This window comes from Panicum virgatum, chromosome 5N (genome assembly GCF_016808335.1).
Source record: "Panicum virgatum strain AP13 chromosome 5N, P.virgatum_v5, whole genome shotgun sequence".
Lineage (NCBI taxonomy): Eukaryota > Viridiplantae > Streptophyta > Magnoliopsida > Poales > Poaceae > Panicum > Panicum virgatum.
This window is the reverse complement of record NC_053149.1, coordinates 864,575-881,116: the sequence shown is the minus strand read 5'-3', so window position 1 is coordinate 881,116 and position 16,542 is coordinate 864,575. Positions and strand designations below refer to the sequence as shown.

The 16,542-nt window shown below is 44.4% G+C and overlaps 3 protein-coding genes across 7 annotated transcripts; all 3 read right to left on the bottom strand.

Moving 5' to 3' along the window:
• Positions 1-1,159: 1,159 nt before the first annotated feature.
• On the bottom strand, positions 1,160-4,150 carry LOC120676334. Of its 4 annotated transcripts, XR_005675783.1 has the most exons (5): positions 3,630-4,144; positions 3,357-3,561; positions 2,490-2,579; positions 2,087-2,178; positions 1,160-1,385 (listed from the first exon to the last, which is right to left on the bottom strand). XR_005675783.1 is itself a non-coding variant. In XM_039957586.1 (4 exons), exons 1-4 carry the CDS (start codon positions 3,636-3,638, stop codon positions 1,225-1,227), a joined length of 465 nt encoding a protein of 154 aa, XP_039813520.1. In that variant the 5' UTR covers positions 3,639-4,144; the 3' UTR covers positions 1,160-1,224. The 4 variants fall into 4 exon arrangements, 2 of the variants coding, with proteins under 2 accessions (XP_039813520.1, XP_039813521.1); XR_005675781.1 differs by having other exon boundaries at positions 2,087-2,579; positions 3,630-4,150; XM_039957586.1 differs by lacking the exon at positions 2,087-2,178.
• Positions 4,151-5,875: 1,725 nt separating this feature from the next.
• LOC120675947 (glycosyltransferase-like KOBITO 1) lies at positions 5,876-10,210 on the bottom strand. Its single transcript, XM_039957146.1, has 11 exons — positions 9,782-10,210; positions 9,055-9,204; positions 8,918-8,970; positions 8,438-8,546; positions 8,198-8,332; positions 8,069-8,113; positions 7,701-7,888; positions 7,441-7,582; positions 7,047-7,093; positions 6,538-6,625; positions 5,876-6,452 (listed from the first exon to the last, which is right to left on the bottom strand). Exons 1-11 carry the CDS (start codon positions 10,160-10,162, stop codon positions 6,198-6,200), a joined length of 1,593 nt encoding a protein of 530 aa, XP_039813080.1. The 5' UTR covers positions 10,163-10,210; the 3' UTR covers positions 5,876-6,197.
• On the bottom strand, positions 5,911-13,656 carry LOC120675948 (salt stress root protein RS1-like). Of its 2 annotated transcripts, none has more exons than XM_039957147.1 (13): positions 13,379-13,656; positions 13,116-13,258; positions 12,908-12,997; positions 12,720-12,807; positions 9,782-12,031; positions 9,055-9,204; positions 8,438-8,970; positions 8,198-8,332; positions 8,069-8,113; positions 7,701-7,888; positions 7,441-7,582; positions 6,538-7,093; positions 5,911-6,452 (listed from the first exon to the last, which is right to left on the bottom strand). In XM_039957147.1, the coding sequence occupies exons 2-5, from the start codon at positions 13,218-13,220 to the stop codon at positions 11,712-11,714; spliced, it is 603 nt and encodes a 200-aa protein (XP_039813081.1). In that variant the 5' UTR covers positions 13,221-13,258; positions 13,379-13,656; the 3' UTR covers positions 5,911-6,452; positions 6,538-7,093; positions 7,441-7,582; positions 7,701-7,888; positions 8,069-8,113; positions 8,198-8,332; positions 8,438-8,970; positions 9,055-9,204; positions 9,782-11,711. The 2 variants fall into 2 exon arrangements, with proteins under 2 accessions (XP_039813081.1, XP_039813082.1); XM_039957148.1 differs by having other exon boundaries at positions 5,933-6,452; positions 13,375-13,512.
• Between the last annotated feature and the right edge of the window lie 2,886 nt (positions 13,657-16,542).

Below are 16,542 nucleotides of genomic sequence, written 5' to 3'. Positions count from 1 at the left end.
GAGGGGGCTGGGTACGGCGGGGGAGGTGGAGGCGTTCACTGCTGCGAATGGATTGATTCCAATGGCACGCGGCGAGGAATAGACGGCCCCAAATAATCTAGAGCCGGAGGAAGCTGAACATACAAGAAGTGGTGATGATGGTGCCTCAGCCGAGATAGTGTGAAATTAGTAAGACCAGTGTTCTGCGAACGTAGTAGCATTATTGCCTTTATTTGTATGTAGTAGAGCAGCCTTTAGTTAACGCCCTGGTTAGAGCCATTAGATAGATAATACTTATATACTGAATTCCTAGCTCCTTTGAGCAAATAGCTCCTTTGAGCAAATATGCAGTGCGCAGTGCAGCAAAGTTACAAAAATAGACATCACAATTCACAGTTACAACAGCAGAATCAAGCAATAAAGGAATTAACTTGTCTTTCAGGAATTTTAGCAGTACCTGGCCACTGTTCCAATTTCAACTCCGTCCCACGGCATTACATTTCCTATGATATGCTTGCCTTAAGTAGTTAATATGTTATTACCACAGTGCAAGCTTAGCATTAGATTGGTGAGACAGACAATATATTATAACCTGTGGATTAAGAAAGGGCAACACGTACCACTCATCTTCCGAAAATGCTCCATCTATACCACTGTACCAGCCAGGCCTTTGCAGTTGCATCCTCCACTCCATGATCTGTCTATATATATAGGACACCGCTATTCCATATCCTGGGTATGGAATATTATTCCATACCCGAGCCATCTGACGGCGCACACCCGAGCACCTCCGGCCCCCCCGCGCGGCCCGCTGGCGGGTTTTTCCGCCCCCGCGACACTCCCTGAGCCCGACCGCACCCCTTCCGCCCTTCGTCTGGTTTTTCTTATGGTGAGCGTGGGCCAGTTGGCCAACCGGTTTTCAAGAGGCTCGGCGCCCACACCCCGCCATCAATTTTTGAATAAAAAACTTGCTCAGGCAAAACCGTGACAGATTGGGCATTTATTGGGTGCAACCCACCAAAAAAGAACTTAACTCATTATACCGAGATATCTACTTCACTATCACGATTTCATTTCTAGTTTCCGCTCTTTTACTAATTATTCAATTGTGGCTCCCTCTATTATATTTTTTTATTCATAGGTCAGCCCGTACCTATATTCGCATGATCCGACAAGCTTGTAAACATTGCAGCCACAAAAAGATGGCCGATGGAAAACCTTATTTCTTAGTAAGTGTTAAACAATTCAACCAGATCGGTATTGTACAATATTTTGTAAATATCTCTGTGCATGCGACATGTTAGTCTTATCAGACTGAATAAGGCTAACGACAAAAATAAAATGTGTTGAGCTCGTCGCAGTCCGCGCGGTGAATTCGTTCTTGTAGGTTGCTTTGCGACCTCTTCCTGCAAACACTGGACCATGTTAGCATTATCATAAATAATGTTAAGCGTCAATAGAAAATTTATTTATATGTAACCTATCATGGAGTTAGTTTCTTCACCACAAAATAATAACATGCATAGATATTCCCATGTTAACCATAAAAAACTTAGTTATTTGCAGGCTAAATAGCCTGGTCACAAATATTTGCATGTATGCCTAGGAAAATTTATGCAATCTAGCAAAGTTAAGTTCCTCAGTGTAAATAGTGACATGTCTACATGTAGAACCTCTATCATCCAAAGTGAACACAAAAAAATAACTGGCTTGATCACAAATAATACCATGTGGCAACACAAAAACTAGAGTGGCTTGATCACAAATAAACTCATGCATGAGCGTGAAATCTTAAGTGGATTGATTGCAAATAAATCATTTTTAGCACAAAAATTAAAGTAGATCACAAATAATACTATTTACGAACACAGTAACTAGAATAGCCTGATCACTGATAATACCATTTGTGAACATAAAAACTAGATTGGCCTGGTCACATTAATACTATATTACTATGTATGAAAAATAAAACTAAAGTAGCCTGATCACAAATAATACCATGCATGGGCATAAAAGCTAGTGGCCTGGTCACAAAATGATCATGTTTGAGCAAAAAAACGAAAAGTAAAGCAGCCAGATCAAAAGTAATCCCATTGCCATATCCTACCGGATTCTTTTTTGTTAAGAATTTGCTATACCCTAGCAGCATTCCCAATGTCGTAGGTGGATCGAATTAGAGGCAGTACTCACAACCTGAAGCTGTAAAACAATATGGTGCAGAAGTTTGAATGGGCAAGGAGTAACACAAATAAAAAAACCATTCTTGTTCCTACTAGGAAGATTTGAACTGAATCAGGGGTAGCTGTTTGATATCTTATTGTAAACTATCACTAAAAAAATGATTGACAAGAAAGGAAAAAATACAGCACAGTATGATCAGTACTAAATATATGAGCATGAGTGAAGCATGCAAAAGAAAGGTTACATCAAACTCACGCATCAATGCGCACATAGTTAACATTGCCAAAGGTTTCTAGGACATGAGATTTATGCAAAAGAATAGAGCTCACCTCTGATCATCTGATGCCTAGCCAATCTCACTGAGTACCATGGCATCTGAACAGAATGAGGTGCAGCTGAAGATACTCCCAACCACCTACCTAGCTACAAGCAATGATCCTCATTACCACATCAACAAAATAGTGGAACATTAGGCCAGAACACTTAGTGAGGCAACAACAGCTCATGGTGTCCCAGACAGCGCAAAAGTTAGATAAATTGACTAATTGAGAGCAGTTCAATAAAATAGTTCCAATTCAAGTATCAGTGCATCAAAATAGATGTGCAGACACATCGAGCTCCAAGGCTAAATGAGATCTGGGCTCAATGTGCTTTCACAGGAAAAGAAACAATACAACTTTCTACCAGATTACTACTTTTCGAGATTGCTGTGAAAATCTGAATTTGTGGTTGTACTCAAATCACAATTACAGCATGATCCACATATGCATATGGAAAACAGAGAAGGAATAGAGTTCTAAAATTATAAAACAGAGTTTCAGTTAATGAAAATGAACATGAAGACACTGTAGCCATGAGAAAGGTCCAACTGTTATATGAAACAAAGCTTATTTGTTGATTTCCGTATTTTTGAAGGGAATGAATGAGAAATTGGTAAAAGTAAATAAGAAAAACAATTGTCAGATTGGTTGAATAAGCAAAGGAAACCACTATAAATTTCAGCACTCCGGGACAATAATCTGAAACCATCTCTACAATAGCGCCACCACAATGAGAAAAGGTATTTATGCATAAGTAGATCAACGGAGGTGCCACCAAGAGAAAGTGCGAATGGAAGCAGGAGCTGATCAATTTACACATGCTTGATTAATCTACCCAGCATCGTACGTAGACAAAAGAGTAATTGGATAATTTACCTCCCTGTGAGTCAGGCCTCTGGCCCATTGCTTCTGCAGCTCCATTGCCACCCAAAGAACCGCATCCAAGATGCATGCAGCAGATTGACGTTAGCAGCCTAGCTGCCTCTCTCTTTCGCCAGGGGACACCAACAAGGGAGTTATTTGGGCAGACAAAAGATCTGAACTTCACTTGATGTTGGTCGAGAATGGGTAGATCTATGCACTGCAAGCAACAAGACGATATGTATGAGATTTTTTGCATAGAAAAAATCGAAATTTCTAGAAGCATACCTGTAGCATAGAGATTACACGGCAGCACCACAGTTCGCAGGGGAAGCCGCAGTCTGGGGTCTGGCAGGTCCCGCATTGAGCAGCTCCGGCGGTTTCGCCAGAATCGCCTAGGCGGTGTGCCAGGGGCAACAACGGAGATGGGATTCGGGGGATAGCAATCAACAGCGCGAAGGATTGCCTCCACCGATTGCACCGCTAAAATCCCACGGGTAGTCAAGGATTGCAAAGCTGCAGAGGCCGCCACGCGATGAGATTGCCGGAGGCCACCGTGGATGCCGTGCGAGCTCGCCGAATCCGCCCTCCGCACCACCGCAGCAGAGGAGGGAGGGGGCGGCACCGGTCGTGATGAACCCCATCGGGAGGAAGGTGCGGCGCCGGGCGCGCCGGGACGAGGAGAGCGTCGTCGCGAGAGGAGGGTGGTGCGGCGCCGGGATTGGGGGGAGCGTCGGGAGCTGGGCGGTTTTGGGTGGTGAGGCGCCGGGAACGGGCTAGGGGGTGCCGGGTGGGTGGGCGCTGGGGTGCGCCGCAGACCGACCGGGGAGGGGGGGGGGGGGGGTTCAGAACCGCACGGGGAAAACCGGGAACCACGAACGCGGGCGGATCGGGTGCGCAGCTAGACTCGGATACGGAATACTCCCTCCGTTCGGAAATGATCTACATATTTTGACTAGAGAAAGTCATTCGAAGTAAAGTTTAACTTTTATTAATCACTCAGAATATAATGTCAATTACGAATAACTCAATGTCATCTCAAAACCTCTTTGAATACATATGTATTGACATAAATTTTATAAACTAATTATACATATAATTTAACTAATTATTAGTCAAAGTTTATAAAGTTTGACTTTTCCTAGTCAAAATACGTAGATCATTTCCGAACGGAGGGAGTAGCTTATTCCATACACAAGTACCTAATAGAGCTACTCTATATGACTATATATATATATAAGTTCCATCTACATCTACCTCGCCTGATAAGTAAACCTGCATGATCAATTTTCAATTCAAAGCTTCACAAAATAAACCCTCTGAAGATGCACTTGTGTTGGGCTGGGTCCCTGTCCGACGCGCACTTTGTGTTAATTAATTAGGCTACGGCGGGTGTTGCAGGGGGGCTGCTGGCGCTTGCCGCCATGCGCAGGAGCCCGTCCGCCGCGTCGCGCTCCCGGTTGCACCAGCGGTAGCCCTGGGTGTCGTCCCGCCCGCCGTGCAGGTGCAGCAGCGCCATGCCGAGGCCGCCCTCGCCGTGCTTGTCCAGGCGCGCCTGCCAGGCGGACGGGCGGAAGGCGCGCACCTCGACGGCGTCGCCCGCGCGCATGCGGTGGCGCGACACGAAGAGCGACCACTGGCCCGTGAGCCTGTAGGTCCGGGCCTTGGGGTCGCGGCGCAGGGACATGCGGTAGGAGCGGCCGAGGCGATCGAACGCCGGCACGGGCAGCCCGGCGCCCAACACCAGGCGGCGCTCCGCGGGCGTGAGCATGCCCAGCAGCGGCGACGGCGCGACCAGGCCGTCGGGGAGCACGAGGCGCGCCTTGTCGCGGCTGCGGTCCGAGAAGGTGAGCTGCTTGGTGAGCACCAGCGCCGGGCGCATGATGCGGAGGCGGAGCAGCTGGGCGCGCAGGCCGCCGCCGCCGTCGTCCCCCTCCCCGGCCATCAGGTTGCGGTGGCTGGCCATCTCCTGGATCGCCGCGGCCGCCGCGTACGGGTGGTAGCGCACGACCCTCTTCTTGAGCGGGAGCAGCTCGGGCGGGACGCCGGCGAGGCTCTCCTCGGCGGGCGCCGTCACCGAGAACCCTGGAGGCGGCATCAGGAGGCCGCATTGGGGCGGCAATGGCAGGGGAGAGGAGGGGAAGGATGAAGGGGAGAAGCTGGGCGGGAACGGCGGCGGAGGGAGAGGAGAATGGGGTCGGCGGGGCGGCGGCGGGGGAAGAGTTGGGGTTTTGCTTGGCGGCGAAGTTGGTGGGCAGAAGAAGACGGGGTGGTTGTCCTTGGGAGCTCCCATTGCATTGCATTTCATTGGTCGCCTTCCCTTCCCTTGCCTTGTTTTGGGGAAGTTGGTGCTCCCTTTCAGCTCTTTTCACAATTGCGGTTTATACATTTGTCTTCATTACGAACCATCTAATTCGACCCAAATTTGGATTTAAGTTGGCCAACATTCTGCTGTTTCTCTAGTGACAGACAATTCAGCTATTTCATTAGCCTGCATCCATTAATCGATAAGATATGAGCTAGGAAGCCCAGAGTTTACGTCTACCAATATTGCCTTTGCGTCACAATATATATATGCTTCTCCGTAGGAATTAACTCAAACCAGGACAAAGATTCGCCTGATTTCTGCATATATTACAGTATACTACTCTCATGTCTTGCACTTGCTTACCAGCCTACGTAATAAAAGCAATTTTACATCAGCACAAGACATGGGGAGGCAAGATACACCCACCAAACAAGCCTCCGCTCTGTTTGTTATCTATATGTTCAACGCTTCATGCATGGTTAAAGTTTCATCCACCAAGAGCCCATGAGCATCATCAGTCCAGAGCAACTCCACAATCTCACATGGCCTCATGACAAAGCACTTTCAGTCAGCTCAACAAAACCGGGGGGTGACAGTGGCGGCATCGCTTCTTCCTGGGCATCAACCATCTGTAGGATCTTTCTTGCAGTAGCTTGCAATTTTTCATGGCCAGCTGTTGTGTTTGGTATGATGGACTCCTTGCCTCCGAGACCCATGTTTGATGATTTTGTTTCTGACTGTGCTTTCGCTGATGTTACAGCCGAGGTAAAGACGCCAGATTCCTTGAGACCACGGATGATAGCCTGCAAACATAAGGCATTAGCTCACAGCAACAAGAAACAGCTTTTATGAGCTGACGATGCCTTCAAGATCGGAATCAGGACTAACCATCGGCGCATATATACGTGTTAACACGCCCTTTCTCAAAAGTTTCAAATTGGTGTCCTTATCAGTCCAGACAACATGTTCCTTATACCTGAACAAAAGCCAAAGGGTGCTTAGCCTAGCGGTTAAGACACTCGAGCGGCACTCCACAAGTCCTGAGTTCGAATCCCCGTGGGAGCGAATTTCAGGCTGTGGTTAAAAAAATCCCCTCGCCGGTCCCGTGTGCCAAAGCACTGGTTAAGAGCCGGCCCAGGTCGACCTGAGGACTGTGTGTGGCCCAGGCTATTCCCAGGGGTTACGGCTCCCAGTGTCAGGGCGGGGCTGGGGTTCGGGGATTTTCTCGGTCGGGGAAGCCGAGGCTTCTTCTGAAGTGTAAAACCGGTGGGGCAGTCTTTCCCCACCCGGCCGAGTTTTTTTTTACTTGAACAAAAGTAGTCAGACAAATGTGATCTCTCTCTTAATTCAGAGAGGTTAGGGAGGCATTGTTGGTACACATAGGCTAAGGATTTTACCAGTTCCTCATCTCCTCCTCAGTAGCTGTCGATGCAATTATGAAGGCCTGTCATGATAGAGTACAAGGGGGAATGCATTAGTCCTTCCATTTAGACATATGCCCATATATGAACATGATACCTAATAAAAGGCACATCAGTTTTTCACCCCTTTTTTGGCAAGTGTATAATCAAGAACTTTGGGTTAATAACCAAGGTGGTCCTTCAGCTTTAAAAAAAGGGTAAAAAAACATGAAAGGAGGCATTCAAAAGTACTTTTTAACTGAAATGGATGCAGTATTTCAACGTTTCAGCATGAAAACAGTTATGATGTTCACAAGGTAGCCTGTACCCATATGACAACAATATATTAGATGCTATGCAGATATAGCAAAGGGAAGAAAAGATAGCTCACCAAACGGTCAAATTCCAAGATAAAGCATCGCTTCACATCTTCTTTAGTTGGCTTGCAGCCACACCTATCCCTCCTTGAGGTTAGGTCCGAGAATTTTGTGTAGGTGTAATGCAGGATAGCAGCCTCCTCCAATTTGATTTCGCTACAAAAAAAAATAAAAGAAAAAGAAATAGGTGAATAAACTATCTGGTTGAAACAGACAGAAATTTGTTGAGTGCAGATTTGTTTTAGAAAAATGTCAGCATATTCAGATGTCTTACTTTGGGGTTTTCATGTAATTATGCCATCTATGAGCACCATTGGGACGCAAATGCTCCTGAACCCTTGCAGCTGATTTTCCATTACCATAAGTGAGGAAGTAATTTGGATTACCACGTGTTGCTTCTTTGTATAGGCCAAAGTATGTATCCTTTGGGAGATGATCGTAATTTTTCTTAAACATTGAAACCTGCACGCATAAAACTTGGTGAAAATTTATGCCATGATTTGGTAAATGGTATGAGCTAGATCAATTATTTTCTATAATGCACAAGTGTTCATCAAAACTACAGCGGTGAGAGGCAATCCATTTATATACAGGTGGCATTCTCTTAAATAAGCCAGTGAATCATAAGTAGCTTACACATACCTCAGTAAATGGATCCTTGATGTCATCCCGTTCAATGCTGCTCTCCTGGACAAAAATGTACAATAATGAGATGTGAAGCATGTTAGAGCATTCAACTACAACAAAGATAATGTTACTTCTGTGACTCACGTAATTGGGGAAGATAACCATATCAACATTGTCAGGAACATCTAAAAGCAATCGCCTAAGAGAGTACTCTCTCGCACCAGCTGGATGAATCAACTCATCAGTATCAAGGTGAATGATCCAATCCATTCCAGCATCCTGTGATAATCAAAAAGGGGGAAGCATTTGCATCAATTCACCACAAAATGCAAGATTTCTGTGTGAATAGATGTTAAAAAATAGAGAGAAAGAAATTATCCATACCCTTGCCATAATAATAGCCATTTCCATGTTAAGTGATTGCTTAACAAATAGTTCATAATTGCATGGCTTGTAAAAGAAACCTGCCAGCCAAGTCTCGTTCCAAATGCGGCTGAAATTATAAATGGTTGAAATAATGGTCTTTATAGAACCAAACAATCAACAACAATACTTCAGAAATGCATATGGTAAGGAAAACAGAATTACAGGATCCAATCAACAACAACAAATACAGAATTTGCTTCCATAATCACAACTGTTCAATTGCAGCATTGCCATGAAACAAGTAACTTGCCATCCCTCTCATTGCCTCTATCAAATTATTTTCTTTCAATGCATTTCAGTTGTATACCTTATTAAAGTGGAATTATCAAAACTTACATTAGCTGCAGAGCAAATTTCCAACTAAACTTATCTTACATGTAGCGGGTTTTGCTTATGTTGAAAAGATTGTCATGTAACTATTTAAGTCCATCAACATACCTTTTGTCCTGTTTCTCTTTCAGTTCTTTAGTTCTGTAAATAATTTTTACACCCTAAAGAAGGGGCACAGAAAGTCAGTGGCAGCTTATGCAAAGAAATCACAAGCAGAAGGAGGGGGTATGAAATGACTTGTTTACCCGAATAGATTCAAGAACAGAGGTGACAGCTGGTTTCGCAGCCTCTCCTTCAACAAAGAGAATAAAATGTGAAACGCCGATGACCTTGTGATAGTACAACCACGGAAGAATCTGGTGTAGGCCAGCAGATGTGCTTCCTGTGATACAGATCTGCAATCCAAAATACAGAATGACCTTGATATAATTACAACTTTGGCACATCAGACTCAAAATGCTTGCGACATCCTTGCAATTGAAAAGAAGGATATGATTTTTTTCCTTTTTTGAGGTTGAAATAAATCATCTGGCCATCTGGGTAATTTCATTTTGATTCGATATGATGTTCAGAGTCTTCTCTACTTGATCAAAGATTTTAAGAACCACATGGACGTGATATACCCTGTTTTTCCAACTTGTTACCTTAACCCAGCAAAAAAAAAAAGTTGCTAAGCTTTACTTGGATTCACACTGATGCCTAAATTCTCTTATATGTCAACGGGACAGTATTAGTTAGATCTCCGTGTAGTGCAACTTTGCGATTGTAAATGCAAGGAAAAAATTCACTGGTAAACTATATGACCAATTTGCCAAAAATAAAATAGAGCAGCTTGCTAGTTACAGTGCAATAGAGTTGTGACAGTATTTGAGCAGCACGCACGAGGTCGCACGGAATTGGTCGAAAAAATGGGATCTTGAAAGGGCAGGCAGATCAGATCGGAAGGTGGGTTAAGCGCGCGCGCGCGCTAACCTTGGGGGTGATGGAAGATTCAGAATCGAAGTTCCAGCCGCGATAGAGCGAGATTCCGTTCGAGGATGCGCTCCGGCCGAGGATCTCGGCGCAGTCGGCTGCCGCGGAGGACGAGGAGGAGACGGCGAAGTAGGAGCCTCCGCCCCCTGGGGAGGAGGAGGAGGATCCGAGCGGGCTGTTCTCCATGCCGGGGAAGCTCTGCTTGTTGGCGGGCCAGGCGGCGGCGGCCGGGTCCCCCATGCCGCCGCGCCACTGGAGCACGAAGGCGAAGGCGGCGAGCGCGAGCGGCAGCAGCGTGAGGAGGAGCAGAATCCGCGTGGCGAAGGCCGCAGCCCCCGCGCCGCCCCCGGCAGCGGAGGAGGCGCCGCGGTAGCCCGCCATGGGATGGGATGGGAGGCCGGTCGGTGGAGTTGGCTGTTGTAGTGTCCGTCTCTCGCGTCGCGGTTGCACACCACAGACTACTACTGGCTAGCTGGGCTGAGTGGGCCGAGCTCTATACGGGCTGGGCTTATTATGGGCGGATGGTTGTTCCTCCATTAGGCCCATGCTACTTGAAGCATCATCATGTAAAGCTTTAATGCCCCAATTAGCTGTTAGAAATATGTTCAACATTTTGATAGAATTAACTCAATATTTCTTTGAACATGTTGACTTTCAAAATGTTGAAATTGTAAACATGTTCAACGTTCTGAAAAGCTCAGAAGGACGCCAGATAGAGCTGAGCATCGCAAATTGAATTCGATCGTGGCTGCTGGTCATTTCAGACGCATGGCAGCTGCTGGACCTAGCTAAAACAGCAAAGCAAAATATCTGATACCGGCCCAGATCGATCGAGGCTTATCAATCGATCAAATCAGCAATTAATAATGACTTCATTTTATTCCTTCTGAATCATCTATCGTCTTTACTTCCTATATAGTACATCTTTTATTAATCATGCATGCTAATTAGTTGATTTATTAATTTCTTCCGATGATGAGATATATCCTTGTTGCTGGGTACCTGGTGGACTATTGCTAATCTGATCATCACTCATCTGATGATATATATTATGCTTAACGTGGTACTTCTGGATAGTCGTTGATCTCTATACATCAGACAAGCAGTTGGCAAACGGAGCGAGGCCGGCCGGATTACTGGCTTTGTTTAATGGTAGTGTGTGTGGTGAGAGGATTAAGATCACGTCCTTTTCGTTGAGGGCTCCAGTACTGATTGATATTGCCTGCCAACCCTGTACGTAGTTATCATCAGTTATCTCCATCTCAGCTTGCTTCTTCCAATGCAAGTCTAGCTAGCTAATTTCGTGCCAAGATCGACTTCCTTTTAATTTGGCACACAACACACACTTGTTAGCATGCAATTTCTTTCTTAAATTCTCTCTCGTGCTTATCCGCGTTGCTTGTTAAGACGTACTAGAGGCCACCGGTAAATTGGTTAATTCAGTGGTAGTGGTAGGTCAACATGCATGTACGACCGTACGCTCGCTCATTAGTAGGTCATTCAAACATCATCATCATCAAGAAACAACTTAAAATCATGCATATATATACACAAGATCGATCGTCGAGTTGTTTTCTAAAATATGACCACCAACAAACATATCAATACAAATAATTACACGCGCATGCATGCATGTTTAATCACCCCAAATCAAAAACAAGAAAGAGAAAAACTCACTAACCCCACATTACAAATTTACAGAATGAAGGTCCATTCATCGATCCGGTCCAGGTGACACAAAAGAATAACAAATGTTCATGCATCCACCACGCACCCATATATGCAAGCAAATCAATTGAAGCAGCATGCATGGCAACTGTGTGTACATGTAACGACTTACTTAATCACTTAATTTGTGCAGGATCGGAGCTTGGTAGTAGCTTAATTTGCTTGCTTAGCAATTCTTCACTAATGTCCACCGGCGATCAGATCACTTCTTCTCCTCCTCAGCTGGTGGCGCCGCCGCGGCCTCGGCTTCGGCTTCCGCTGGCTTCTCCTCCTCAGCCTTCTTCTCCTCTACCGCCTCCGCCGGCGCAGCAGCCTCCTCCGGAGCCGCAGCGGCCGCCGGCTCGGCCTCCTCCTTCTTCTCCTCCACGGCGACTTCCCGGGAGGTGGCCTCCGGCTCGGCCTTGGGCTCCTCCTTGGGGATGAACGGCGCAACCTTGTCCAAGATGAAGGTGATCGCCGGGGAGAGGGGCGTGGTGCCGGACTTGGCCACCGCGTCGCTCACCAGCTTGGCTCCAGGGAACTCTGCACATAAATAATTAAACAAATCAAATCAGATTTAATTTAGCAGCAAACGACAGCAAGAACCAGCCTGCCACGGATCGGAATAAAGAGATGAATAGTGATCGAGGGCTAAATAGGAATTGTCCCTTATTGGTTTTGTTGTTTTGTGCTGAGCTTCAATTGTGTCCTAAGAAACATAGTATTGTACTACTCTACAGCAGTACGTAGTAGCTGAGAAGATTCCTATGCAGTTCGCTTGAGTAGAAATGAGAATAAAGCTTGTTTCAACACCAAAGGAGAATAAAAGTTTATTTTGTCCAAAAAGATACAAAAAGGTTACACCAGAAATAAACCCCAAGACAAATGACTTGTCCACACCACACTGGATTGCAAAAGGCAACTAAAACCGAAGGCAGTTGTTGGTGATTGAAAAACAAGAAATTCATAAATTATATGCAGTTCACCACTCAGTTTGATGTTCTGATAGAACAAAGAATTAAACACAGTTCACCACTGTACTGACTAAGAGTGAGGGTATACGGTCAGACAAAACTAGACGTAATTTTCAGAGAGAGAGAGAGAGAGAGAGAGAGAGAGAGAGAGACTAGACGTGATGCAAGAAAAAAAAAGGTAGAATGGCGCGATCTACTATAGGGACCAGAGAGTAACAAATTGTTTGAAGCTGTGATGTATAGCTGTTTATAATTACCAATCTTAGCCAGCTCGTCGAGGAACTTGGTTGCTGCAGCCGAGTTCTTCTTGGTGATCTTGACTGGTTTCTTGTCCTTGAAAAGAGCCTAATATATAGTTGGTAGAGCAGGTAAAAAAATAGACAGACTATCAGTAACGAACAGAAGGACCAAGCAAACACTGATATGACGAAAGGCATGAGTTTACCTTAACTTCAGGAGGAGATGCTTCATAAGCCTCCACAACCTTGGGCTCCAGCTCTGTCTTCTTGTCCTCAATCTCCTTGCCAATCTCCTCCTGCAAATACACAACGAACAAATACGTGAATTAATTGAGGATGCAGAGGAACCAAGTTAAGCAGACGATCATCAGAGCGAGCTCATCATCTAGACATATTAATTATTTATGTATTTACCTTGTTGAAGGACTTCAAGAACTCAGCCGCCGCCGCCTTCTTGCCATCCTTGTCAAAGAACTTGTTGAGGCCAGGCAGAACCTTGGTCTTCCAAACACTGGACATCTTTCTCTCCTTGTTGCTTCAAATTAAAGGACCAGTCTCTGCTCTCCGGCCAACGCAAGAAGAAACGAAAGAAAATTTCAGTTTATCAAAACGCCGAAATGGATTCATGAAGAAGAATTCAGCAAAGGAATTGAAGCATCTCTAGACTACATACATACATGCAGGGGAGGAGAAGGAATGGAGCTGCGATCTGATCACCAACACCAGCCTATGAATGGGCAGTAGTACAGGTGCCATGAGAGTGATATATAATGGACTGGTAAGAAAGCCAACCTGGAATTTACGGTGATGCCCCCACACAGGGTGGCGTGGCTGTACGAGCGAGGGAGCCAGGCAGGCAGCCAGGGGTATAGATGTCAAAAGGAAGGAAGATTATGGAAGGCACGTCATTAAGCCAGCCGCCAGAGAGGGAGCTGGGATGATGATGAGATGGAGAAGAACAGCCGGCCGTGGGCAGACTACCTGCCAGAGAAGAGAACCAAGGCTGTGTTTAGATGGAGGAAAAAGGGGATGCGAAAAGTCTCATCGGACAATGGAGCATATTGTAGCATTTTTCGTTTGTTTGTGGTAATTTTTATTCTACCATGACCTAACTAAGCTCAAAAGATTCGTCTCGTCGTGTACATCAAAACTATGCAATTAATTTTTTTATTTATCTACATTTAATGCTCCATGCATACGTCATTTGCTATATTTAATATTTCGATGTGATGAAAAATTTGAAATTGGGGGGAGTTTTTTTGAACTAAACACAGCCCAAGAGGAGCTTTGCAGTGCACTTGCTGCGCTGCGCTGGAGACCTGGAGTAGGGACAGGGAGGCGGTTGCTAGCTAGGATCCTCTGTGCCCTTATCTAGATATAGTGTTTATATAGGTGCATAGTAAAAATGGAAACAAGTTACGATATGTAAACACTCTTGCTTTACGATGACAGAGGTGTGCTCAATTTGCGTCTACATACAATGAATAGAAGAAAGAAAGAAAAAAAAGATGAATAGAGAAAGCGGCCGCATCGCACGTCGTCCCTCCGCGGAAGATCAAGCAGTTGTCGCGTGTGGCCCACATTTGCTGGGTCCCACCCCTATGGGAACTGGGGTAGCGTGAGCTCCTCATAGAAGCAACTCCCTCGGCCAATAATAATCGCACAAAAAAATAATAATCGCACAAAAGCGGGGGGTGTTTGGTACTGCTAAAAGTCCCCGCCCGGCATTATGGTCAGTGGCGGAGCCAGAAATTTGCAGCTGGGTATGCCACATGTAAAAAAATTTCAAAGCAAATACACAATATAATGAATGATGAGTTATAATAGCCATAATAAATCTATAACAATAACCAAAGTACAAGTTCTAGACATGAATAATTAAAAAATATTATAAAACATTAAAGGCTACTACAATGTAACCATAGAATCCTTTGTTGGAAGAGGCTGATGATATTCTTATCTTTCACTTGAGTGAGGAATTCTCTCTCAATAAATGTGGTTAGCGAATGTAACAGCGGCTCGCGAGCATCAGCCGAAGGGATGAGGACGCAAGTCGAGTGGGGAAAGGGGCGATATGATGTGACTCACCGCTCGCGAGACGCGAATATGCGAGTCTAAGCCCATTTGGTTACTTGAGGATTATTAAGCCCATAAGCCACTCACATAGAGAGACTATAATAAGCTCAAATAGGTGTTTGGTTGTTTGTGCTTAAGCCTCTTTAGTATCTAATAACCTTTGTGCCTCTTAATGTGCTTTGTAGGGACTAAATGAATAGGGTTGTGGAGGGATAGGGATCGGAAAGTATTGTTTTCTTAGTAGGGCTCATAGGAAATAAACACCATAAGCACCCTTTAGAGGAGCTTATGGGCTTATGCAGAGGCTTATAATAAATCATCACCTTTAAATCTATGTGTTTATAAGGGATGATACTTATTTGGGGTTTATTGGGATGTGGTTATTATGAGCTTCAAGTAACCAAACACCCCCTCTAACATGTATCTCCCTTGCTGAGCTAGTGGGGTATTGTTTCTTCGTAGACTGAATGTACATAACATGTATAATATATACCTATTAACATTTGGTCTCAAATCATAGGTATGCCTTGGCATACAGGGGGCATACCCCTGCCGCCGCCCATGATTATGGTTATGGAACATGTGGAAGCATCGGAACGAAGTCATGTTCACAAGTTTGTCCCCATCTCCTAGGCAGCGGACTATGGGAGGCCTGCAAAAGCGACGCAAGAGAATGGAGCTACCGTTGGAAAAGGGACGACGACTACGTAGTCCAGGTGCGATCTTTGCAAATAGGGTCTGTCTATAGCCTGCTTGGGTGATTTGGGGGGCATCTACACTCGAGTGAAAAGACAAAGCAAATCACACGAATCAAAACCAAAAAGAAAACCGAGTGAAACAGAAGACTCTGTCACCCGAGTGAGGAAGCCCATCAAATCACTCGAATATAGCAGACAAACAACAACTGAGTGATTCTTGGTATAGATGACACTCAAAAACAAGATTTTGATAAAAAATAAATAATACAACAAAATAAGAAATATAGCCTACAACAAAATTACACCAGAATCCACATTTTGAAAATGTGGGTCTGATCCAATAGAAGGCACAAAAAGAGCTAAAATATTTATATTTTACAGAACGGGAACCATGAAAAATTAATAAGTTTGAATAATCATAAAAGAACAAATTTAGAGTTTTAACAACTTAATATACTTCAACTTAATATACTTTAGAAGTTGAAATATCAAACTTTATAGGAACAAATAAATAGAACATTGAGATAAGATAATTTAGAGTTTTAACAGGTTAATATCCCTTACAAGTTGTATTAAAAAGAATAACAAACCAATATTAAACAAGGAGTAAAACAAAAGACAAAAGAACTTGATCTGATAACCTAGAATTTGCTCCCAAAAGACTGCACAACAAAAGGCCTAGCTTCTTTCTTCAAGATATAGCAAAAACTTCATATCATCTTCATAACTCTTGGATCCTGGTTCACATCTTCATGAAAAGGCATGTAGCCGACACAGAAAACAAGATCCCTCCTAAAAGCATTCTGCTTAAGTGCAAATAACTGGAAAAAAACAAAACATAATCAATCAGCTAATCACATTGAACTAGAATGAACAGAGCTGAAACAAAAATATTATGGGGCACCCTGAGTTAAACAAAAAAAGAAATAACAAGAATACAAAATGTACAAAATTTTCTATATGATTACAAAATTTCAAAAATCAGGGGGCACCCAGTGTAATCCCACAGATGTAAATGCAAAGATGTCAGATTACAAAATTCTCAAAAAAAATCTACGGATTACAAA